Source organism: Danio rerio, chromosome 21 (genome assembly GCF_052040795.2).
Source record: "Danio rerio strain M-AB ecotype USA chromosome 21, GRCz13ab, whole genome shotgun sequence".
Taxonomy (NCBI): Eukaryota; Metazoa; Chordata; class Actinopteri; order Cypriniformes; family Danionidae; genus Danio; species Danio rerio.
Genome location: NC_141041.1, coordinates 1,324,044 through 1,351,401, shown reverse-complemented (window position 1 = coordinate 1,351,401; position 27,358 = coordinate 1,324,044). Strand labels below are relative to the sequence as shown.

At 39.6% G+C, this 27,358-nt stretch overlaps 1 protein-coding gene across 7 annotated transcripts; it reads left to right on the top strand.

Annotated features, from left to right (window-relative positions):
• The first annotated feature begins 621 nt into the window (after nt 1–621).
• nars1 (asparaginyl-tRNA synthetase 1) lies at nt 622–24,714 on the top strand. Of its 7 annotated transcripts, none has more exons than XR_015519795.1 (16): nt 622–768; nt 3,471–3,553; nt 3,769–3,834; nt 4,720–4,812; nt 5,185–5,274; nt 7,643–7,721; nt 9,597–9,667; nt 11,275–11,361; nt 15,975–16,196; nt 17,123–17,322; nt 17,693–17,828; nt 19,410–19,523; nt 21,092–21,223; nt 22,765–22,896; nt 23,630–23,875; nt 24,165–24,714. XR_015519795.1 is itself a non-coding variant. In XM_087300506.1 (16 exons), the coding sequence occupies exons 1-15, from the start codon at nt 735–737 to the stop codon at nt 23,759–23,761; spliced, it is 1,671 nt and encodes a 556-aa protein (XP_087156632.1). In that variant the 5' UTR covers nt 622–734; the 3' UTR covers nt 23,762–23,780; nt 24,339–24,714. The 7 variants fall into 7 exon arrangements, 3 of the variants coding, with proteins under 3 accessions (XP_087156632.1, XP_087156630.1, XP_087156631.1); XR_015519792.1 differs by having other exon boundaries at nt 23,630–23,911; nt 24,249–24,714; XR_015519794.1 differs by having other exon boundaries at nt 23,630–24,048; nt 24,339–24,714.
• Nucleotides 24,715–27,358: the final 2,644 nt, after the last annotated feature.

The following is a 27,358-nucleotide window of genomic DNA, read 5'->3' as shown; positions in this document are numbered from 1 at the left end:
GGCACAGTGGGTAGAATGATCGCCTCAAAGCAAGAAGGTCGTGGGTTCAAGCCTCGACTGGGTCAGTTGGTGTTTCTGTGTGGAGTTTGCATGTTCTCCCCGTGTTGGCGTGGGTTTCCTCTGGGTGCTCCGGTTTCCCCCACAGTCAAAAAACATGCAGTGCAGATGTATGAGTGTGTCTGAGGAGTTTAGCTTTTGAAGTATATTCACACTTCTGGTCGCTTTATGACTTGAAAGTCCTTTAAGAGTTTCAAAATACATTTTTAATCAGTCTTGAAATGGAAGATTTTTCACATACGTACAATTGTTTTTTTTATTTTTTATTATTGACTTCAATAACAAACATACAAAATCCAATTTTACACAAAAAAACACAATGACAGTTTTTTTTTTTTTTTTTTTACTTTCATTTGTGCAGAAGCAGGTTTAATGACGACTGACGTCAGAAAACAACCAACTCTGAACGCTTTTATTTAAGCACCCGCCTCTCGACTTCACACTAACCAATCCGCGTTCCCCAAAAAAACGTCTCCTCGGGAGCTGACCAATCAGGAGTTGAAGCGACAGCGCTGAACGTGTGCTCGTGTGTGCGCATGCGTCCCCATCAGCTCGTGTGCGTCTGTGTAGAGTGTCAGGAAGCGAGACGGACGAACCGATTTAACGGAGCATTTACCGTTATTAACAGCCGCCGAACAGAACCGGACTCCACTCCTCTGCGGTCTACAGAGTGCAATATGGCGGACGAGGGCGTCGGAAAGATGTCTATCAGTGAGTTTGATGAGGAGGAACATGATGATGAAGGCGATGCTGCATGTTGTCTGCAGTGTTGCGTCAGATTGTTCCTGCTCTGTTCATTCACTATATTACACTTATACTGGATTAATATACACCGCAGTACACGATCAATACTTGTATAAAGTATCTGTACTATAATCTGTAATCTATAATCTGTGTATAGTCTACAATATACTAACAATACTGCATCTATATAGAGTACTTTACTACAAAAATAACTTAATTTACGAATGCTTTATTCATTTATATCTATATATTTTTATCTATATTTCTATATATATAAATAATATATATATATATATATATATATATATATATATATATATATATATATATATATGCCTATTTATATTTCTATCTATTTATCTTTCTATCCGTCTGTCTGTCTATATTTTCCATCTATTTATATTTCTATCTGTCTGTGTCTTGTCTGTCTGTCTGTCTGTCTGTCTATATGTATGTCTTTATATATATATATATATATATATATATATATATATATATATATATATATATATATATATTTATATATATATATTGTTGTACTTGTATACAAAATTACACCCCCCAAGTTATAACATTTAATTATTATACTATTAATTATTATTACATTTAATTATGGATGATTTTGCCATTAAAATATTAATTTCATGAAGACAGTATCTAACTTAGGTGTTTATTACAAAGTAGATATTTTGTTGGATGATGTTTTGCTGGATACAAAATGTTGGATTAGACTAAAGGGAAAGATTAGTCTGAAATGTGGAACAGTGATGAATGAATTCTTTCTTACTTTGAGATGTTTGTTTACAAAAGTACTTAATTTTCTACTTCACATCAACAAAAACAGATAATAAACGGATAAATCCTCAGAAGCTAAATATATTAATATATAAATATATTATTTTCTAAATAAAAAATGCAGACATTCCCGAATTTCAAGTTTAGTCTGTGTAGTTAATGATAAATCAGAGTCTGGACTCTTTGCTCAATAATCTGACAATAAATGCGGCACACCGGTTTCTGATTCACATCCGGAGTTTTTTGTGGCTACTTTAATTAAATGGTTAGTTCTGGACAATGATTAATCACATTCAAAATAAAGGTGTATATATACATAGTGTATACAGATGAAATTATATACACTCCTGTAAAATTATTCATTTATTTTTAATGTTTCCCATGTGCTGTTTAATGGAGTGAATGCATTTCTAAACGTAATAGTTTTAATAATCATTTCTAGGTCACACAGAAATTAGCTGATTTTTACCCCATCATTGAATCCACTTATTAACTTGTGTACATTTATATTTATTCAGTTTATTTAATTAATTTCAGTAACATTATTGACTAATATGAAAATGTTCATTTGTTTTGTTTACAATACAGTTCGTAAAGTAATATTTTCTGTCTTTTAGTAGATTAATTATATGCAAGACTTGCTTTGTTTACCAAATTAGTAAATCCAATTGGATTTGCTTTGTCCAAAATTCTCCACAGAAATAGTGAAAAATGTCTGCAGATTTTGTCTGGCCCTACTAATTTTTAATAATAGCACACACATTGCTATTCTTAAGTTAAATAATTTTTCATTTATTCATTTTTTTTTCGGCTTAGTCCCTTTATTAATCAGGGGTCGCCACAGCGGAATGAACCACCAACTTATCCAGCATATGTTTTACGCAGCGGATGCCCTTCCAGCCGCAACCCATCACTGGGAAACATCCATACACTCTCATTCACACACACACACACACACACACTCATACACTGGTCAATTTAGGCTTACCCAATTCATCCGTGGGGAAACCGGAGCATCCGGAGGAAACCCACGCCAACACGGGGAGAACATGCAAACTCCACACAGAAATGCCAACTGACCCAGCCGAGGCTCAAACCAGCGATCTTCTTGTTGTGAGGCGAACGTGCTACCCACTGCGCCACCGTGTCTCCTAGTTGAATAATTAATCCATGCAAATTAATTCGCTGTTAATGTTTAATCAAGTTGTGACATCAACCCAAGCATTTCTAAGGCAACTGTATATTAATATCCTTAGCCACGCCCCTTTTTAGTTTGCTATGAAGGAGTAATGCACAAAATAACCCCGCCCACTACTCAATATTCAGTTTCAGTTGGAAGTACATCAACATTCATTCATTTATTTTCTTGTTGGCTTAGTACCTTTATTAATTCGGGGTCGTCACAGCGGAATGAACCGCCAACTTATCCAGCACGTTTTTACGCAGCGGATGCCCTTCCAACTGCAACCCATCTCTGGGAAACACACTCATTCATCCACACTCTCATACAATACGGACAATTTAGCCTACCCAATTCCCCTATAGCGCATGTGTTTGGACTGTGGGGGAAACCGGAGCACCCTGAGGAAACCCACACGAACGCAGGGAGAACATGCAAACTCCACACAGAAACGCCAACTGAGCCGAGCCGAGGTTCGAACCAGCGACCTTCTTGCTGTGAGGTGACAGCACTACCTACTGCGCCACTGCGTCGCCCACATCAACATACCAAAATAAAAGGCTTTGCAACTGCAAGTTCCCGCAGACTTTAAAGAATATTTTTAATAGCAGCTGCCTAATTCTTTTCCAGAAGATGTCTGATTAAAGTGTTGAGAAGTGAATTCTGATGTTATTTTTTTATTATTGTCGTGCAGAAGAGCTGTACGTGTCTGATAAACAGGGCAGTGATGCGGATGGAGATGGATCTGAGCAGAAGCCCTTTAAAACTCCTCTCAAGGTACCTGAGTTATTCAACAGATTATATATATATATAATATATAAACTAAACATACTATCTAAATATATATATATATATATATATATATATATATATATATATATATATATATATATATATATATATATATATATATATATATATATATATATATATCCTACAAATGATGATCATTTTTGTGTTTCATTCTCATATGTTGTCTGTTGTGTTTTCAGGCGCTGTTGTTTGCTGGGAAAGAGCCGTTTCCGGTCATCTATGTGGACTCGCAGAAGGAAGGAGAGGTGTGTGAATATAATACAGCGCTCATACAGTTTTACAGGACTGTTTCTTTATGAAGAAAAAACCTTTTTATTTATATTTATATTTTTAGTTATCTTAAATTTATCATGCATTTATTTGTTTGTGGATTTTATTCTATTTATTCTTGTTGTTTTAAAAAATAGCCTTTGTTGCTGACCACACATTAAATAAGAAATGTATATGATTATTGACATGATGCATGTAAAACGAGGGCAGTTCATTCATTCATTCATTCATTCGTTTTCCTTCAGTTCCTTATTTGTCAGGGGTCGCCACAGCGAAATGAACCGCCAACTATTCCAGTATGTGTATTACGCACGGAAGCCCTTTTAGCCACAACCCAGCACTGGGAAACACCCATACACACAAACTCATACACTACGGCCAATTTAGTTGATCAGTTCCCCTATAGCGCATGTGTTTGGACTGTGGGTTAAACCGGAGCACCTGGAGGAAACCCACACCAACACGGGGAGAACATGCAAACTCCACACAGAAACACCAACTGACCCAGCCAAGACTCGAACTAGCAACCTTCCTGCTGTGAGGCTACAGTGCTAACTATTGAGCCTCTGTGCTGCCCTGCAGTTTCTGTTCATTCATGCATTAGTGAATATTTATATTGTGCATGAGGAGATGCTTTAGGACATTTAAACTAACTGAAGTAAAAGTCCTCTGACTGTAAACCGTGTTATTGGACTGTCCTGCTTTTAATGAGTGCAGAAGGGTTTTTATATGACGCAAACTCACTTAAAGAGATTAAATGAGTGCAGTTTCAGTTCATTCATGCATTAATAAGAATGTATGTATGTAAATAAATATGTTGTTAACCAAAGTCTTATGATGACAAAAATGTGTATTTTTAGCGCTGGACCGTCATCTCCAAGACCCAAATGAAGAACACAAAGAAGGCTTTTCATCGAGAGCAAATGAAGAACGAGAGCAAAGACAAGAAGGAGGTATCATTCGTCTGTAGACCCATAATGCTCTTCTGTAGACCTTTAATGCACTTCTGTTCACCTGTAGACCCATAATGCTCTTCTGTTCACCTGTAGACCCATAATGCTCTTCTGTAGACCCATAATGCTCTTCTGTTCACCTGTAGACCCAAAATGCTCTTCTGTAGACCCATAATGCTCTTCTGTTCACCTGTAGACCCAAAATGCTCTTCTGTAGACCCATAATGATCTTCTGTTCACCTGTAGACCCATAATGCTCTTCTATAGACCTATAATGCAGTTCTGTTCACCTGTAGACCCATAATGTTTGTCAGTGTACCCATAATGCTCTTCTGTTCACTTGTAAACTGGGTCTGGGGTCTGTTTTGGCAGGCTGAAGATGCTGAACGCAGAGAGAAGAATCTGGAAGAAGCAAAAAAGATCACGATTGAGAACGACTCCAGCCTTCCCGAACCCAAAACTGTGAGCATTTACTGAATTACACGCAGTATATTGAGTATATAGTAGGGCTGCATCATACTGGGAGAATATGCGATATGCAGTGTTGTTGTTGAGTGTTGCCTTAACAATATCTTTATATACAAGTAACTTGCAAAACGCTATCAGCAATTTTATTTATATTTAGTTTTTGATCATACTAAAATAATCAGAATATATATATATTGCTGAGCTAATTAAGTAAAAATACATTTCAAGGTGCAAACATATAGGGCTCTATTTTAACGATCTAGGCGCAAAGTCTAAAGCACATGGCGCAAAAGCATTAAGAGCATGTCTGCATCCACTTTTGCTATTTAAAGGATGGATAAATCCGCCCGGCGCATGGTCTAACAGGGCTGTGTTAATTCTCTTAATGAGTTCTGGGTGTGCTTTGAGCATAACCTGCATTAAACCAATCAGAGTCTGGTCTCTCATTCCATTTAAGAGTCAGTTGTGTCGCTCCATGGTGCATTTGCTATTTGCATGGTGACTTTGTGAGTGTACAGACTGATTGCTTCACTAGTGAGAAAACAGTTAAACAGAGCATCTGCAGCGCAAGGATAAAGAACGAGCCTCCTCCATTCAGCCTCTTTACTTTCTCTTTTCTCCTTTACTTTATTGGAGTGAGGAAACGATGGAAACTCACTCCACTGAACACATCCATTAGCCCACATATTTAATTTCCATTATTTAGCGCAAAGATTTGTGTAAAAATATTTCTAAATTCAGCTCTAATCTCCAACAAAGGAATAAATGATCAATAATAATGAAGTGTGGTCAGAAAGCTGAGTTATCTCCAAACACACGTCCTGTTCTTATGCCCATATGCTGATGCAGACGTCTCCACAGCTGGACACATCTACACTTGTGTATTAAAGCAAATATAAATCTGCAGATAATCAATAATACTGCTGATAAAAATCACAATATTCAGATGCAGATGGTCATCGTCCTGTGTGTATCAGCAGTGTGAAAGTGTTTGCACCTGCATAGGCACATAACTAACGCATCTGCTGGACTTTAGAGCAGCTTTCAGTTGTGTGGTGGTTTGTAGATTGCTAGGCGACCATCAACCATTTCTCAGAGGATGACAAGCTGACAAAACATTGCTGTCACTCTGACACTAGTTTTAGTTATGGAGAAAATGACAAAGCACTGCAGTTTTTGTTCTGTGTTTGTCTGAGATGAATAGTCTACCCGAATATTTATATTCCATACAAGCTGAAGCTGATTAATCGGTCAGTTCTTGTCACTCGCGGTGCGCTTGCGGGGTTCATTCAATTGGGCGCATCTGGAAGGCACAAGCCACACACCACCACTGAAAACTTCAGAAAAAATGCAATATGCGAACGGCCCCTAAAAGGCCGCCGTCATTTGCGATGTCCAGCAGTTGATCTTCTTGCACAGACATGCTGGATTCACCTGATTTGTTGGCATTTGGGTTGCGGATCCATTCCTTGGCAGTTTGTGGGTCGTTTTCCCCTTAGCAAAGAAACTGTTCAAAGACGTCTGTCTCTTCATTTTGCTGCTTGTGGGTTAAATTTAGGCACTCAACTGAACGAGATATAAGCGAGAGAATACGCTAATTTTTTCAAAATAAAAGATCATTCAGACTCGGATAATAAATTATAAATAATTAATGATTTCTTGTGCGGCTTGGTGGTTGAGGACCACTGATCTAGGCTAAGCTAAAAGTCCTATTTCCTAAACCATGTAGTGTTCCTTTAAAGAGAACTTATTAAGTCACGTTTTACAAGCTGTAAAGTGCATCTCTGATTTCTCTAGAGTGTTTGTGTGACGTTTGAGCTGAAAATAGCACACAGATAATGTTTTCTAGCTCTCTGAAACTGACCCTTTTAGACTTTGATCCTAATTGTGGCGTTTTCGTGACTGTCGTTTTAAATTCAAATGAGATTGGGCTCTTTTCAGAGGAGGGTGGAGCTACAAATGCCAGCACTCATGGCAGGCTAGGGCTGCTTCTCACTCAGGGTTGTTTATGCTAATGAGGGAGAGATGGGCACTAGTGGGCGGGGCTTTCCACCTCTGACACGTACAAAGGGAGAACGTCAATCAAAGTGTTCCTGCAGACTGTCTTCATCCAGTCTGATTAGAACAACTACAATTAACACATTTTTACTATTGGAAGCGGGTTATATTCACAGAGTATTTCTACACAACTGTGTTTAAACAGTGATTTGCATAATAGCTCTTCTTTAAATGACTGTATTGAGCCCTTTTTCAACATGTTTTTTTAATAATGGCATTTTAATGTGAGAAGCCTATTCAGAAGTGAAAGCGCTCCTGTTATATGCAGCGTGTGTTTAATCGCAGTGTTTTCTGTCATGTTCAGGTGAAGATTGATAAACTGGAGGCTCTCAGGGAGCAGAGGGTGAAGGTGTTCGGATGGGTTCATCGGTTACGAAGACAAGGTGAGCAGATTTGACTTTCAAATGAACACCAAATGAGCAGAATTGCTCTGTGCTCTTAAAGGTGCTCTAATAAATATATGAGTAACACTTTACATTAAAGTGCCATGAAAGCCCCTCGTTTCAGCAGGGTGTTTTCACACCTCTACTTTAGAAAAAGTCAGAAAAGTGGGCGTGTCCAGCTCTGTTTAGGGGGGAGTGTCGGAGGAAGAAAAGTGGGATGGTGTGGGAGTGTCTATTTGGGCACGCGGGACTTTCAGAGTCAAAATACACACACACACACACACACACATGAGAAAGTGATGCTGTTTAACCTACATGGACATCTGTAGTCAAATTATTTGCCAAATGATTAAATGGTGGACTTTAACTGCAGTTTGGCTCTTTCATTCAGGGAATTCAGTCATGCCCCTCGCAACAAACGAGATATTTGATTCGAGGATCTGCTGTAAGCGTGTATTTTTCATGCAATGTTTGATACCGCACGGCGAATGAGAGAAAAAAAACCTCCGCATTTCCCAGAAACTTAGATGCACACGGCAGGTAGCATCAGAAAGCCGCGTGTGTTATTCCGGTCACTAAATGCGGTGAAAATCCTACACGAGGTTAAAGTTTGGTTGTGGTGCTAACATGTTTACACTCGGTGCAATAGTTAGCTCGATACAAACAAACTGAATAAACAAAGAGCACTGGTCACTCACTTACCAAATCTGTAGAGACAGGACAATCACCAGCAACTAGAGCCGCGTCTTTATTAAGAGGAGACGACAAGCGAATCCGGATCTCAGCGTTTGCAGATGAGAACAGCTCTCAGTTAAACAATAATCCTCCTTAGACACGTAAGTTATTGTTGTCGAGCGTCGCGTACACTGTTAATCCACACGTGACTCCAGCTGAGCTCTCACAGAGAGAAAATGAAAACAAAACTTCACTGCAGCAAACTATAAAAGCAACACTTCACGCTTGTTTTGCCAACACAACGTGGCGTCTCTGTCGTCTAAACACTGTGACATTAATGAATATTAATGAAGTTGCACAATAGAGCGCGCTGATTGGTTTGAACCAAGCTTTACTCATGCATTAATGCAGCACACTGTAAGACGTAATAAGACTCACTCTGGCACAGACGCCCAGTCTGCACGCTGCAATACACGCTATTATCTCATGACCGTGACGCAGCTTCAAAAATTAGTTTCAAACCGGAAGTACGAATTTGCTTGAAATAATGCAAAAACAACCAATTTACACTTTTTAGTGAAATATAGGTGTCCTAATAGTGTTTATAGCAGTGTGGGACACATATACCACTGTCAACAGCTCAACACATGTGTTCTGGTGTTTCGTGACCCTTTAAGGTTTTATAAGTTAATGCATTTACAAATATGAACAAACAATAAACAATGCATCTATTACAGTATTTGTTCATGTTAGTTAACGTTAGTTCATGGTAATTAAGTCATTTTTGTTAGTTCATGTTAGCTTATGGTGCATTAGTTAATGTTAGTAAGCATGAATTAATGCACTAGTGAATGTTGAACTGTGATTAATTAATGCTGTACGGGAATTGTTTATAGATGTTAGTAAATACATGAACTAATGAAACCTTATTGTAAAGTGTGAGCAATATTTAAATAACACTTTTGACTTTATTAACCAGTGTCAGACCAAACAGCAGTAAGGGGTGTGTCTGGTAATGATAGTGAAAATATCAGAAATGGGCGTGTCCTGTTGCAGAGTGGGCGTGTTTGTTTTAGTGCTTTTAAAAGTTAACATCATTTTAATAAATCTGCTTAATGCACATTTAAGAGCATGCATCTGAGAAGCTCAGCTTCAGTGAATGTTTTAATATGTGTTGTTATGTTTGCTTGTGTTTTTCAGGAAAGAACCTGTTGTTTATTGTGCTGCGTGACGGAACTGGCTTCCTGCAGTGTGTTCTCACTGACAAACTGGTACTGTGTGTGTGTTTGTTGACATTTTACACAATTATAAATGGATAGATTTGCCTAGTCTGGTATTTAATCATGGCTATTGGGATTAATGCTGGAATACTGTATATTTGACTACAAAAAGATTTGGTTATTTCAAACAGAATCTGTCCTGCTTTTTTGTTAAATTAACTCTCTTAAGGACATTTTTAGCAAAGTGACATCAGGAAAAAAATCTGAATTTTTAACATGTTTTATCAAAAAAAAAATTATTTAATTTTTGTGTTCATTTATTTGTTGTTTTTAATTGTTTATTTATTTTTGAAATGTTCATACCATGAAAATAGCCTAAATAAATAGCCTTGATTACTGACATGGCATTAAATAAAAATACATTACATTACAGACAGTATCAAATTTAGACATAACCATCAGAATAAATATGTTGTTTAATTTTCACACAAATGAATTGTGTTTAGAATGGCATCGCACATGATTTCACCCATATTCCGGCTTTTTATTTTAAGTTATTTGACACTTTATAGTGCACTATTAGATATTTATTGTGCTTTTTTGTGTGTGTGTATATACTGTAAAATAAATAAAAGAAATTTTTATTTGGTTTAGACTCCATTGTTATTAGACATAATTATGTAATATTCTCATTCTTTTTAAATAGCTACATTTTTAATAACTTTTTTTTTGTCTTTGTCATGATGGCAGTACATAATATTTAACTAGTTATTTTGTACTACTAGTATTATTAGAATTATTCTAGTATTACTACTAGTTCTAGTAATAGTTTAGTAATATAAATATATCAGCACAGCCATATCACCGTGCAGCCCAAGACCGCTTACTCACTGAAGCTAAGCAGGGCTGAGCCTGGTTAGTACCAGGATGGAAGAGACCACATGGGAACACTAGGGTTGTTGTCGGAAGTGGTGTTAGGTGTTGAGGCCAGCAGGGGGTGCTCACCTGCGGTCTGTCTGAGTCTTAATGCCCCAGTATAGTGAAGGGGACTCTATACTGTCAGTGAGCGCCGTCTTTCAGATGAGATGTTGAACTGAGGTCCTGACCCTCGGTGCTGATTAATAATCTCATGGCACTACTGGTGAAAAGTAGAGGTGTATTCCCAGTGTCCTGGCCAAATTCCCTCCATCAGCTCTTACCCATCATGGCCTCCCAATCATCCCCATTCACTGAATTGGCTCTATCACTGTCTCTCCACTCCACCTATAGCTGGTGTGTTATAGCCACGTTGTCCTTTGGCTGCCGTCGCATCATCCAAGTGGAGCTGCACACTGGTGGTGGTGTGGAGAGACCCCCTCATAATTGTAAAGTGCTTTGGGTGCATGGCCATACACAATAAATGCACTATTTAAATACACATAAAAATAACGATAGAGTAATATATTAATATAGTATAGTGCAGTAATAGTACTATTAGTACTGCTATTAATGCTAGTATAATTACCAGTATTCAGCGTAGTTTGTTCTGCATTTATTTCATCTGCTCTCAAGTGTGTCTTTTTTATTATTTGTCCCAAAGAGCAGCCATGTTTTATTGTATTAACTGAATGTACTGTATGAAGTCCAGTTCACACTGAAAGTGAATGTGTTGTGTGCAGTGTCAGTGTTATAATGGACTGGTGTTGTCGACGGAGAGCAGTGTGGCTCTGTACGGAACCGTGAAACCAGTTCCTGAGGGAAAACAGGTGAGAAATGACCCTGATTAATATTAATATGATTTTAATATGGTAATGTATTTAATATTGATGACGTGTAATTAAAGAGACAGTACATCCATAAATGACAGCGCTCACCCTCCAGTCTTTCTGCTCCTGAATAGCGGAGTTCCCATTTAAAGAAGCGCATTAGACTTGTGCACCAAACTGAAACATTAAATAAAAGATTTGAAGCAGCGTTTCCATCCAATGAGAAACTAAAGAAATTAAAATCACTTCTTCATGTACTTGCTCAGATCTGAGACGTGCAGTTTGATGCATTGATGTGTCTTTTTTCTTCTCTAATAAATGAGTTGCGCCTTGAATATGAAACGTGGTTTAGAGCCGTGTGACGCTCTTTGGGAGGACAGACAGATGCTCAGAACAGTTCTGGAGGGAATAATAATACTGAAGCACTGTGATGGCGGACTGACAGCTGAGGCTTTTCACAATCAGCAGAACAACATTTCACATCTCTTATAATGTAAAGCTGGACACTTGGAAAGCTGCAAACCAACATTAAGACAAAGTCCCTGAAACAGTCATTAATATCTGATCATCACCTGAGAAAAACTCAATCACGCAGACATATTTATTTACATCAGTTCTTAGCTTATTATTGTTATGTAATTTAGTTTTTTTGTTGCTTGAGCACATTTTGTGGCCCATCTCTAAACTAATGTTTAGATGATTATTGCATTAATATTATTGCGATTATATAATTAAGTGGAAAAATAAAAATGTGTGCACTGGAATCAATCAGGAATGGACATTTTTAATTTTCAAACATTTATCCTATTCTTAAAGGTGCAGTAGGTGATCTGCCCAAAATACTAACCGCTTAGCATATTATGTTTGGACGGCGGGGAGGGACTGCGACTCAAAGCCACACCCCCTGAAATCACGAGCGCGCAGACCGCGTCACAAGAGCAGACAGACAACACACTAGTTCATGTCATTCGCCGGTTAGTGCCAGCGCCGTGCAGGAATTACATTTATTACTAAGCCACACTTACATGCTATTTCAGCGAATATTCAGAGTAGCGGTAAAAATTACCTAGTGTAAACATTCAGGATGCGCACACAGGTGGCAGAAAGCAACCGGGAGCCCAAGCATTTACAGCAAGGGAATGACATCAGATGCGGTGCAGAGTTTGTTGTTGTCTTAGAAATAAGATATATTACTTGCATATTATATATATTATTTGCATAATGCTTACAGCATGTTATAACAGCTCGTCACCCAGTGACAAGCACAGTGATTCAGCAAAATTAACGTTAAAGTGAGCGGCGTTCATCTGACAGCTCCATTTGCGATAGCACCCTCCCAATGAATATTGGATAAGACAAAATGACCAAGCATCCAGCCCCAAATATACAATCTCAATGAAGCTCCGAGTGATTTTACAAGAGAGAGGTTAAAGGTCTACAAGTCTTTGGATGCCAACAATGTTGTTCTTTGAGGTCATGTGCAATAAATATTGCTCCATGATGACCAGATTCAAGAGCTAAACACCGAGATTCTGCCTAGCCAAAGACACGGAAACAAGAAGGAGCTAACGTTATACAAGGCCTGGGTAATTAATCACCAACACGCAAAATGACTGCATTCTGACAGCGAACTTCACCTGTACGGCAGGGTATGTGAACCTACACATAGAGGTAAATTTGGTTTTATATTCGCACATTCAGACTTTCTCCTTAATAATATAATTTCATAAAAATACTATTTGCAAACTCTAAATAGCGAAATCTTATTAGCAGCAGCCAATGACTATCAATATACAACATGTTCAAAGTCAAATAAACAGTGTTAATGTTGTTTTCAAGTCACACTTGCAACTTATTTCAGACCGAATATTCAAAGTGCCGTGGTAAACACTATAGGGAGTGTGTCACAAGTTGTCACTGAATGAATGTGTGAATATAAAACTAAGTTTACGTAACCTTAATTTCACGTTTCATTCTTAGCATTCAGTGTCCACAGTTTAATTCATCACATGTAACTGTTTTTGCTGAAATCACTTCTGCAATCAAAAACGAGTGATGTGTCTGATTCAGCATAGCGTGAACTGACCTGATATGACATGAGAACTGCAGAGTCCAGCATTTCTAATTAGCTCCTCTCTTCATTCAGCTCCCATTTAGCCAAAGACGTCTGCAGTCGGTATTAAAGCAGTGTGTGGTGTATGGTAAAAGTTACGTTTTCTATTTTTGGACTCGAATTCGGCATCCTACCGCAAAACACGACATCTTTCCCATTGTAGCCTGTCTGTTTTTTGCAACCGGGGACCCGTGTGACATGTGTGACGTAGGTTGGTAATTGGTCTATTGGAAGGCTGTCATTGTTCAAAAATGACCCAATGCGAATATAAAAGCAACTTCAGCTCAATAAAGCAGGCTAGGCGGAATATCGCTATTTACTGGTGTTTTGCTGTTAAACTAAATATAAATCTACATTATAGATGCTGTAAAAGGCCCTTATGAAACTGAAAATAATCACATCAATATTTTATCGGGAGATTTCAGTGGCTGAACAACACGTCTGTGCATATAAGCCATTCATAACACACAATCGAACATAAGCTTAGCCTGACTAAAATAGTTTTAAAGCAGAACATGACCTGTCCAACAGTAATACTTCAGCCGTGGTGTTGTCCTTCCTCCAGCGTTTTAAAGTAACTCCAATATTGATTCAGGTTTTTAAAAGTTTCAATTCAGCATTTGATTTCTCCCGGTCAGTGTATGTCTCGTGACCGCGTGGCGCTTGCAGACGGATCTGCGTGAACTGATGCGCAGAAGTCTGAATCTGCATTTGCTGACAGACAGTCTGAGCTGCTTATCGGAATTATGGGAGATGTCAGCCTGGCAATATTTAATTAAATGAACATTTTTTAGTTTTGGGATTTACTCAGAATATAAAAATCCATATCAACACATTTAGATCATTTACTGTAATCAGCACTATTGGAATGTGAAGAGACTTTCAACCAGCACAACAACACATGTTTCTGAAGACGATCCCCTACAGCACCTTTAAAGGTGCAGTATGTACGTTTGACACCCAGTGGTTGAACCAGGTATTTCACTCCTGGTTGAAAACGCAAACAAGCGCTGGTTGCCAGATTGACGACACCAATATGAGCGTGCCTGACTGTCAAGCCTAACGCCCCATTCACACGGGGCTTCAGCGTCAATGCTTGACTGAAGGCGTGTCTGAAGTTGGGGCTGAAGCGAATCGGCATAAAAGCGTCAGCCAATGAATTCAGTCAGCAATAGGCCACTGTCTAGCTGGTGTATTTGCATACAGCGATCTGATTGGCTGACGCTTCCGTCGGCGCTTGAAAAGTTGAGCTAGTCCCAACTTCTGCAGCGAGTAACGCTTCTGAAGCGGCGCCAACGGATCCACAATGCAGTTCGGCAATGCCTGACGTCACCCATTCAAAATGAATGGGAAGCGTTGACACTGACGCCCCGTGTGGATAGGGCGTTAAGGCTGGTTTAAATCGTGATCTAAATAAAAGCAACGGCATGCAATAGAAGGAATATTTTTCATAATAAAATGAGTTTTTGTCCTAAGCAACAGCTGAAATTTCTATTTTAGAAATACATTTTTATGTAACTGTTTTCATTTTAGCTTCTATTTCTTGCCGCTGAACAACTGAAACTGACAATGATCAGCTCAGGTAAAGTGTTAAATGCTAATAATGCAAGTTTGAATGCCATTTTACATGACATTTATTGCCATACTACTGAAAGCAGCAGCAGATCAGTTCAGATCTGGAGAAAAGAATAAAGCGTCTGAAATTAAACTTCAGGACTGAGACTCCAACACATATCAGTGATTCAGCATCTACATTTAATCATCTTAAAGAGCTTTAATATGTAATCATTAGATTATAAATCTTAGCATTGTGCTGGAGTGCAGTGAGTGCACTATTCTGTGCTTCTGAGTGGCTGGATTTACATATCTGTCCCGTTTCGACTGATGCAAACAATTGCTCATCACTGCGTATCTCGTCATGTAGCGTGTTGTTAGGACACGTGTTTAGAATGTGACCTGCTCACCTAATGTTTACACTCGTAATATTTATATTATTTGCTAATTAATCACCTCCTCATGTGGAACTCTGAATCTGCGTCTCATTTCGGAGTCTGCTACTGTCCACCAGAGGTCGCATTTCAGTCACAGACACATGCTTTGAGAGTCTTCCTGACTGAATGAATTAAATATGCTGTTTTCCACCACCTGGCATCCCAGGGTGCTGGAATATAATTAGCTAAACTGGCATTGGACAGGTTAAATGACCAAAACAAAGACAACCGTTCTAGCACGTAACGCACATTGTCAAAGCAGAATATCTGACTTCAGCATTGAGTTTCAGATAAACAAGAATGTTCCCTGAGCATGTTTCCTACATGTTATGTTTTTATGAGTCAAAAACTACATACAGCACCTTTAATCTGGCCTCCAAATGCAGAATCTGAATCAATTTTTAATTCCCAACCCTAATAAAACACTTTGGAGCAAAAATAATAATAATAATAATAGGTGCATGGAGCGCAGTGTGTGTGTTAAACTGTGTGTTTTTGTGTTTCTGCAGGCTCCGGGTGGTCATGAGCTGCACTGTGATTTCTGGGAGCTGGTGGGTCTGGCTCCGGCCGGCGGCGCTGATAACCTGCTGAACGAGGAGTCGGATGTGGACGTGCAGCTCAACAACAGACACATGATGATCCGCGGGGAAAACGTCTCCAAGATCCTGAAAGTCCGGTCGGCTGTCACGCAGTGTTTCAGGGATCATTTCTTCAGCCGAGGATACTGCGAGGTACAACTGAACAATATACACTGTCTGACTTGTCGTTGATCCCAGTTGTAAGAGCAACCAATCATAACTCGACTTCTAGTTGATCGTTTAAAGTGTCAGAAGGTGGATTTCTCTGCTGGATCATCTGCTGATCTGCATCAATCATCACCAATACTGCAGAAGACCTACTGGAACCAGCATAGAGCAAGATTCACATAGAAATCAGTCAAGTTTGGTGAAGGAGAAATCATGGTTTGGGGTCATTCAGTATGGAGAGATCTGCAAAGTGGATGATCAACATCAACAGCCTGAGGTATCAAGACATCTGTGCTGTCCATTACATTACAAACCACAGGAGAGGGACAATTCTCCAGCAGGATAGCGCTCCTGCTCATACTTCAGCCTCCACATCAAAGATCCTGAAAGCAGAGGAGGTCAAGCTGCTCCAGGATTGGCCAGCCCAGTCACCAGACATCAACATTATTGAGCTGATGATGGAGGAGGCGTTAAAGATGAACACAAAGACTCTTGATGAGCTCTGGGATCCTGCTGAAGGCTTTCTTCTTCATTCCAGATGACTTTATTAATCAGTGATGTGAGTCATGTCAGAGATGTATGGATGCAGTCCTCCAAGCTCATGATGGAGTCAGACACAATATTCATTCTGTCTCCACTGCAGCAGGACTTTATATTCTATACTGGACATTATTTCTGTTCTGTGATGAGACTTTAATCTAAGCAGAGTCAGACCGCACTGTCCTCATCAAATCAGTCAACATCAAGACATGATCAGATTCTACTTTGCTCAAATAAGCAAAATCTAGAGGCCTTCACCTTTCATAGAGCCACTTCTGACACTAAATGATCAACACATTTCACAGCGGCTTTAAGTGACAGGATGTTTTGTCATGTTAGTACAGCTGTTGTTTTGTTTGTGTGCTCCTCAGATAACTCCGCCCACTCTGGTGCAGACGCAGGTGGAGGGCGGATCCACGCTCTTCGGTCTCAACTATTTCGGTGAGAATGCGTACCTGACGCAGTCATCTCAGCTCTACCTGGAGACCTGCATCCCTGCACTGGGAGATACGTTCTGCATCGCCCAATCATACCGCGCAGAGCAGTCGCGCACACGCAGACATCTGTCCGAGTGAGTCCTGATCTTACAACAATACATAACCTGTGTGTACTGTTCAAATTGACTCCCCGTTGGTTATGTTGGCGTCTGTTTTTGCTCCATTGACTTTCATAATAATCACTTTTTTATTGCAAATGCAAAGCAGATGATCATGCATTCTTCATTGTTGATGGTTTTCCCTGTTGGGAAGAGGAACAGTTAGTCATTTTCAGCATAAACCCTTTACATCGGCCGGTGATGAAGAGTTTCTGGCTTTTATATGGAGTTCGGTGGAGTAAAACAGCAGATTATAGTGTGTGTGCAGAAATACACTCGCTGTGTTTACTGTGTTCTGAGAGCATGGCGGTGCATGGTTAATGTGTGTGTGTGTGCCTTTTGTCAGATACACACACATCGAGGCGGAGTGTCCGTTCATGAGTTATGAGGATCTTCTGAACCGCTTGGAGGATCTGGTGTGTGATGTTGTGGATCGAGTCCTGAAGTCTCCGGCAGCGCCACTTCTCTACGATATTAACCCTGTACGAACTTTCAACACACACACACCACATTATTAGCACGTTTATCAGATACAGCACACTCTTATCTGTTCTTTATTAAGCTGAAAGCCAAACATAGACAATGAAAATGTGACGACATTGATTGCTGTATTGTAGGCTGTGGTAAATTAATTGACAATTAAATTAGATGCAAACACTGCAGATGTTGATACACACAGTGGCCGTTAGCTAGCTTAAACAATTGTTTATTTAATTAGAGTTATTATTTAAAAATACAAAATATAAAACATTTCTTGACATGAATAACCCCTGCAGAAATCACTTTGCAGAGTAATAAATGCTAAATCATTTTCTGCCAGTAGGTGGCACATATAGATCAGTATTGATGACCAGTATTGATGAATATTAACCCTGAACACACTCATACACACACATTACTAGCATATGCTTGTTAGAGCTGCACGATTCTGGCTAAAATTAGAATTGCGATTTTTTTTTTTTTTTTTTTTTTTTTTTTTTTTTTTTTTTTTGCTTAAAATCACGATCAGGATTTTCTCACGATTCTGCAGATGTAAAATAAAGGTATGGTAAAAACAAACATATGGTACAGCATCGATAATAATATTATGTGTAGGTTTACTGGTTTCTATAAATGACTCTATTCTACTTATAATAATTCTGATGTTGAATTATTGTGTTTGAGATATATGCTTGCAATCTGTCATATTAGACAATTTTATTCACTGGTAATTTGCCATTATCAGATTATATTCAACATTATATAGGCTAGAGTAGTTATACTGACATTGTAAACATTTATTTTCATGCACAACTGTGTGTTCGCTATGAAAGAAAAAAACATATAAATTGCTTGCTGTAATCATAACTCTATAATGCGATATGATCATTTAAATGAAGTGCACACTTTCGGTTTCATTTTGACTGCTAAGTGCTTGTTCATACTTTGCGCGCGGCTCCCAAAGGACCACTCTGTGCCACAAACTGAATATTATTTACAACTGTATTACCTGTTACTCGCGACATATGCAGGTTCTGTTCTCTAAAGTAGAAGCGCGCGAATCTATCATTAAGCAGAGCGCGCTCCCTCTCTGTGATAACAGCTCACGGTCAGCAGCTCACGTCACGTGTGATTTCCCGGCCGCGAAAACATCATTATATGAAGACAAAAATTACATTTTTAGGTGAATTATACCTTATAAATACAGTATGTGACTCTTTCAACATCATTTGGAGGTGTCAATGTCACTGAGCAACGTGTGTGAAACAATAAGCAGACTCGTGCAGCCGCCTTTTCTTCTCTCCTGAACTTGAAAATATGATTGGCAGAATCGTAGAAATGCTGGATTAAGATCGTCTAGGGGGTCGAATCGAGATCGTGATTTTTTTTAACGATTAATTGTGCAGCTCTAATGCTTATCAGATACAACACTTTAGAAAACATAGGTGTGTATAATTTTAGATCGCATTTACAGTACTGTCAAAAACCACTGTAAAGATCATAGGAATATATCTGATCATAAGTAGAGCGACTCTGGATTAATCTGTTGGATAACTTCATATTTTTGCATTTTCCTCTTTCAGGATTTTAAGCCTCCCAAGCGTCCGTTCAAGAGGATGAACTACACGGAGGCCATCGACTGGCTGAAAGAGCACAACATCAAGAAAGACGACGGCACCTTTTATGAGTTTGGAGAGGTTTGTCCATAGAACCTCATATATTATAACCTTGAGTGCTCAATAATATATATATATGTATATGTATACGTATATATGTATATGTATATATGTATATGTATATATGTATATATATATATATATATGTATATGTATATATGTATGTATGTGTGTGTGTATATATATATATATGTATGTATGTATGTATGTATATATATATATATATATATATATATATATATGTATATGTATATATATATATGTATGTATGTATGTATGTATGTATGTATATATATATATATATATATATATGCATGCATGCATGCAGGGTTTTACATTAACACCTGCCAAATGCAGGTAGATTTCAGCGTTGGCGGGTTAGACAGCCGCTCCCACTTGCCACTTTGGCAGGTTGGAAATAATTTTGACATTGTAGTTTTCTTAAAGCAGGGTTCGACAATAAGAATGGCCCAATATGCATGCAAATGTGATATTACAATCGAGAAGCAGCACGACTGAAAACAATAACTGTGTCTGCGCGAGACAAAGCAGGTGAATACCACATGAGAGGATGATTACTCGCATGCACAGGTGATGAGCACGCGTGCTCCCGTTTACTTGCGCTTTTTTCCGTTCACTTGCAATTGGTTCTCTTTGAAAAAGACTAGACAAAAAACGATGCTCGTGTACCCACAGTCCTGCTGCTTTCCAGAGCTCAAGATTGAAAAATATATACATTTGTGAGCAACAGCAGCGGTCACTGCTTTTGTTTTAATTATTCTCAGGCACGTGATCATCCTCTCATTATCACTCATGGTGTGTTTTTACCTGCTTTCTTTTGCTTACAGTTATTTTTGTTTAATTATCATCCTTTACAATAACATTGCTTTAATATGAGATTAACCCCCCTCTTTTGAGTGCAGTAACCGCTGATCTGGGACCTTTAGCCAGGACAGATTACTGTGCATATTTTACATGCATGACTCTAGATCTTTTAAAATGTTCATTTAAAAAAAAAAACTAATTTGTTGAGTAAAAAGTGCATGTATGCAGCTATATATTTGCTTCTTTTGGCACTTTTAAATATGTGGCTAAGAAATAATTATTTCTTTTTGGTGTGGTCAGAGATTAATTTGGTAAAACCTTTATTCTGAGCCCTAAAAAGTCATGTGAAATAAAAACCAATTGCAATGCCACACAACCAATTTGCTCATGCACAGTGAGCAAGCTCACACACAACACACACAAACAGTGAAATGAATGAGGAGGCATGTGGACACACAACATCTAAATCAAGTCATTTTAGCTTGTCAAAGTCACATTTATTCATATAAAATATATTTTCCAGACAATAAAATTGTGGCTAGTGAATATGGAAAGTGGCTCGTAATGTTGGAAATCTACTAGCCACAGTGGCTGGCGATAGAAAAAGTTAATGCAAAGTCCTGTGTGTGTGTGTGTGTTTGTGTGTGTGTGTGTGTGTTTGTGTGTGTATATATATATATATAACTAGGTACAATTTTAAAGTTGATGTACTTTCTGAGGTAACACTATATATATATCTGACAACTGGTGTGTTGTTCCGGCAGGATATCCCAGAAGCCCCGGAGCGTCTGATGACCGACTCCATCAATGAGACGATATTATTGTGTCGCTTCCCAGCAGAGATCAAATCCTTCTACATGCAGCGCTGCCCTGAGGACCGCCGCCTCACTGAATCGGTGAACACTACACTCACTTTAACATGATTTAGAGATTTAAGGGTAAACAACAAAATCATAAGTTCAAGGCTCTCGGAAAATCGTCTGGAGTTCATTTGAACACTATGGTCACATGACTGCATTGAATACAATATAGAAAATTATATATCAAACACAAGAGTGAATTCAGCAGACCATATTAATTCAGTAAAGATGAATTAGTAAAAATGTTATCATATAACATATTATACAAACACCTCACAAGCGGTAATTCATTACTTGTAATTTGATGCAATGATGATTTGATACATATACACACTCTGGCCACTTTATTAGGTACACCTCAATAGTACCGGGTTGGACCCCTTTTGCTGTCAGAACTGCCCTAATCCTTCGTGGCAGAGATTCAACAAGCTACTGGAAATATTCCTCAGAGATTTTGCTCCATATTGACATGATAGCATCACACAGTTGCTGCAGATTTGTCGGCTGCACATCCATGATGCCAATCTCCCGTTCCACCACATCCCAAAGCTGCTCTATTGGATTGAGCTCTGGTGACTGTGGAGGCCATTTGAGTACAGTGAACTCATCGTCATGTTCAAGAAACCAGTCTGAGATGATTGAGCTTTATGACATGCTGCGTTATCCTGCTGGAAGTAGCCATCAGAAGATGGAGACACTGTGCTCATAAAGGGATGGACATGGTCAGCAGCAATACTCAGGTAGGCTGTGGCGTTGATGCTCAATTGGTACTAATGGACCCAAAGAAAATCTCCCCCACACCATTACACCACCACCACCAGCCTGAACCGCTGATACAAGGCAGGATGGATCCATGCATCCTTACCCGACCATCTGAATGTGTCAGCAGAAATGGAGACTCATCAGAGCAGCAACGTTTCTCCAATCTTCTATTGTCCAGTTTTGGTGAGTCTGTGTGAATTGTAGCCTCAGTTTCCTGTTCTTAGCTGACAGGAGCGGCACCCGGTGTGCTCTTCTGCTGCTGGAGCCCATCTGCCTCAAGGTTGGCCGTGTTGTGTGTTCAGAGATGCTCTTCTGCAGAGCTCGGTTGTAACGAGTGCTTATTTGAGTTACTGTCGCCTTTCTATCAGCTGGAACCAGTCTGGCCATTCTCCTCTGACCTCAACAAGGCATTTGCGCCCACAGAACTGCCGCTCACTGGATATTTCCTCTTTGTCGGAGCATTCTCTGTAAAACCCTAGAGATGGTTGTGCGTGAAAACCCCAGTAGATCAGCAGTTTCTGAAATACTCAGAGCAGCCCGTCTGGCAGCAACAACCATGCCACATTCAAAGTCACTGAAATCCCCTTTCTTCCCCATTCTGATTCTCACTTTGAACTGCAGCAGATCGTCTTGACCTTGTCTACATGCCTAAATGCATTGAGCTGCTGCCATGTGATTGGCTGAATAGAAATTTGCATTAACGAGCAGTTAGACAGGTGTACCTAATAAAGTGGCCGGTGAGTGTAAATGTCTAAAAAAAATCTAAAAATTAAATGCTTACAAAATTTGTGTGTGTGTGTGTGTGTTTGTTTCAGGTGGATGTACTGATGCCCAATGTGGGTGAGATTGTTGGAGGCTCCATGCGTATCTGGGACTCAGATGAGCTCCTGGAGGGCTATAAGAGAGAAGGCATCGACCCCACACCGTACTACTGGTACACAGACCAGGTATCATTCATTCATTTTCTTTTCAGCGTACTCCCTTTATTAATCTGGGGTCGCCACAGCGGAATGAACCACCAACTATTCCAGCATATGTTTTACACAGCAGATGCCCTTACAGCTGCAACCCATCACTGGGAAACACTCATTCACACACTCATACACTACGGCCAGTGTAGTTGATCAGTTCCCCTATAGCGCATGTGTTTGGACCCGGAGAAAACCCACGTCAACACTGGGAGAACATGCAAACTCCACATAGAAACTTCAAGTGACCTAGCCTGGGACTCAAACCAGCTGTGAGGCAACAGCACTACCCACTGCGGCACCGTGATGCCATCACTGCCTATCAAATGACTTAGAATAATAGAAAAACAATGTAACTAAAGCAGTCTTCACTGTGTGGAGCGAGAGCGCTCGTCTTCTGTTAAACTGAACAGTCGCAAACTCTGACAGAAGCGTGCTCGAGCTCGAAAGCTAAAAACACAGTGAGAGTGCAGGCCGAGAGGGTGCGGGAAGGGGGACAAGCACACCTGGGCACGGTTCAAGACAACCCTGCCTAGTGTGAGTACACCCTCACACACATATACACACACACACACACAGACAGACAGACAGACAGACAGACAGACAGACAGAAGCGCACACACTCTCTCACATACACACTCTCACTCTCTCATTTGTCCCCGTGTGTGTGTGTGTGTGTGTGTGTGTGTGTGTGTGTGTGTGTGTTTTTCAGAGGAAGTTCGGCACGTGTCCTCATGGTGGTTACGGTCTGGGACTGGAGCGATTCCTCACCTGGCTGCTGAACCGTCATCACATCAGAGACGTCTGTCTGTATCCACGCTTCATCCAGCGCTGCAGGCCTTAAACACACACACACACACACAGTCAAGGCATTACACAGACTCAAACACACAGTCGCACTCTTTCACACACAGACAAACCCAAACTTTCACACACACACACACACACACACACAGAGGCGCACACAAACACTTTCTTTTTCTCTCACACACTCATACATACACACACGGACACATACTTTCTCTCTCACACACACACACACACACACACACACACATACAATCTCTCATGCACACAATCACGTAAACCCAAAACAACACAAACACACACACACACACACACACACACACAGTCAAGGCATACACACAGACTCAAACACACAGTTGCACTCTTTCACACACAGACAAACCCAAACTTTTACACACACACACACACACACACACACACACACACACACACACACAGAGGCGCACGCAAACACACTTTCTTTTTCTCTCACACACTCATACATACACACACGGACACATACTTTCTCTCTCACACACACACACACACACACACACATACAATCTCTCATGCACACAATCACGTAAACCCAAAACAACACAAACACACACACACACACACACACACACACACAGAGCAAACAGGTCAATGCATATACACGCACGCATGCAGACACTAACACACCCTCTGTCCCACACACGCACACACAAACATACCTCACTCCCAGTCACACACACATATACACCCTTTCCTTTGTCTCACACACACATACTCAAACATACAACACACATCCTTTGCCACACACTGTCCAACACGCGCACACACACACACTTCACTGCAGGAGACCAACTAGGAAGTGAATCTCTGTCTCTGATTGGCTGAGGTGATGTTTATAAGTATGTGATGTGTAATCCTCTGACTGTAGATGTTCTGATGCCGCCGCTCTGTTACTGCACTGCAGCGCTCACCTGTGACTAAATGAATCAATAAATCAGTCGATCAACCAATCAATCAGACGCAGCGGTGTTTGATTCCAGCAGAGAGAAGAGCTGCGATTAAAGGCAAGGAGAGTTCATTTCTGTAGCACACTTCATACACGATGATAACTCCAAGTGCTTTACATAAACAGGAATAAATTAAACAATAACAACAGAGAATAAAGATGATTAGAATATGTGTTAAACAGGTTTTAAAGGAATGAAAAGAAAGACAGAATAGTGCGATCTGTGGGCCGCAGCACACTGCTCATTCAGTAAAGGCACAGCTAAACAGATGTGTGTTCAGTCTTGATGTGAATGAGCCTAATGTTGGAGCACATCTGATCATTTCTGGAAGCTGATGTTAGTAGCTGAAGGCTGATTCACCCTGCTCTGACTGAACTCTTGGAGCTCTATTTTAACGATCTAGGTGTAAAATCCAATGCTCATGGTGCAAAAGCATTAAGGGCGTGTCTGAATCCTAGGGGTGTGAACCTACCCAGTGTCATGCCCCATATGGTCTAAAACCTGACAGGTGGACAAATCTCAGCTTGTTTTTAATAAAACAAATATAAATACGGATATAATCAATAACACTGCTAATAATAATAACATTATACAAAAGCAAATTAAATGAACTGAAAAAGCCTCCTGAGATGAAGAAAGTATGAAGGCTGTGGTTTTTATATTCATGTAGGCTAGAAAACAATATGTTTTGTAATATTTTAATCCTTTATATTTATATCCTATATATATCCTTAATATATTATATCTTTTTTATATGTAAAGATATTTGCGTATTGCTCTACATCTTGTGTTTAGTGTGTAAGCCAGGCGCGCTTTGCGCCAGACAAAAGACGGACTTTGTTCTGGTCTAAAGAACAGACTATTTTCAGTTCCTCAAAATAGATACGCGCCAAAAAATGCCTGCTTTTTTTGAGCTGAACGCCTATGGGCGCACATTTGAGCCCTAATGCATTTGCTATTTAAACAGCGTAGCACAACGCCTCAAAATGACCCTTGCGCCTAGCTGAAAGTAGCAAAAGACTATTGGGCCGCACCTTGCGCCACATTGCGCCAGGTGTATGAAAGGGCCCTATATGTGTATAATACGCGGTTATCACAGGTAATCCGTAATAGACACAGTGGAGAAAACTCGCACCTCAGGCACGCTCGTGTCAGGATCCACAAGTATCGCTTTAACAGCCGAGAGGAGAGGAAAAGTTACCTCACAAACAGGCCAGCGCAGCAGGTCAAATGTCTAAAGAGAGAGAGAGAGAGAGAGAGGCAGGCAGAGATGGAGTTTTATGGGATTTTTCCCAAGTAGTGAAATAGCGGCTCGTGTGCTGTGCCTTCTTCAGTGTCGATGAAAGACTTTCCAGCAAACTCACAAGCAGTTGAACTGTGCACAAGTATCTACCTTTTAAATAGTAGGAGCGTTTTATTTACTCGCCTTCGCCTCCTTTACCATAGTATTCCACTGCGACATCGCGCATACGAGATAAATGAGGTCAGTACGTAATAACTGGTTATAATCTATTACTGAACCAATATCGAATTGTTCCCATCTGCATCGCGGTGCACCGAAGAAATAATTAATTTTGACTCCCCTACTACATCCACTTTTGCTATTTTAAGGATGTATAAATCTGCTCTGCGCCCCGGTGCATGGTCTATCAGGGTTGTGCTTATTCTCTTAATGAGTTCTGGGTGTGTTTTGAGCATAACCTGCATTAAACCAGTCAGAGTCTCGTCTCTCATTCCCTTTAGGAGTCAGTTGTGTTGCTCCATGGTGCATTTACATGACGGACTTTGTGAGTGTACAAACTGAACGCTTCGCTAGCAAGAACACAGTTAAACAGAGCATCTGCAGCGCGAGGATAAAGAACGAGCCTCCTCCATTCAGCCTCTTTACTTTACTTTTACTCTTTACTCCTTTACTTTGGTGAGGAAACGGCGGAACTCACTCCACTGAACACATCCATCAGCCCACATATTTCATTTCCTTAGTTAAATGCAAAGATTTGTGTCTGAACTGTTTCTAAATTCAGTTCTGATCTCCAACAAAGGAATAAATGAACAATAATAATGAAGAGTGGTCAGAAAACTGAGTTATATCCAAACACACGTCCTGTTCTTATGCCCCGTATGCTGATGCAGACGTCTCCAGAATCCCACAGCTAGACAAATCTAGTGTTTTATTAAAGCAATTTATTTATTTATTTGTTTGTTTATTTGACATGGACATCACAATTACACTTGAACACCAAATGCACACTGCAAAAATGCTTTTCTTTCATAGATTTTTTGTCTTGTTTCTTGTCTAAATATCTAAAATTTCTTATTTCAAGACGCATTTTCTAGACAAGCAAAACATATTGTCTTGTTTTGAGAAATATGCCAATATTAAGTGAGTTTTTCCTTAAAACAAGCAAAATAGTCTGCCAATGGGGTCAGCAAAATAATCTTGTTTTTTCTTTTGACGTAAGATTATTTTGCTGACCCCATTGGCAGATTATTTTGCTTGTTTTAAGGAAAAACTCACTTAATATTGGCATATTATTTCTTTAAACAAGACAATATGTTATGCTTGTCTAGAAAATTCTTCTTGATTTAGGAAGTTTTAGATATTTGGACTGGTAACAAGACAAAAAATCTAAGCAAGAAAAGCTTTTTTT

What these genes read in the sequence shown, in the direction of transcription:
- nars1 (XM_087300506.1), top strand. Translation starts at nt 735, where the DNA reads ATGGCGGACGAGGGCGTCGGAAAGATGTCTATCA. An exon ending in CAGTTCCTGAGGGAAAACAG is followed by an intron (nt 11,362 to 15,974) that starts GTGAGAAATGAC and finishes GTGTTTCTGCAG; the next exon opens with GCTCCGGGTGGTCATGAGCT. An exon ending in ACTACTGGTACACAGACCAG is followed by an intron (nt 22,897 to 23,629) that starts GTATCATTCATT and finishes TGTGTTTTTCAG; the next exon opens with AGGAAGTTCGGCACGTGTCC.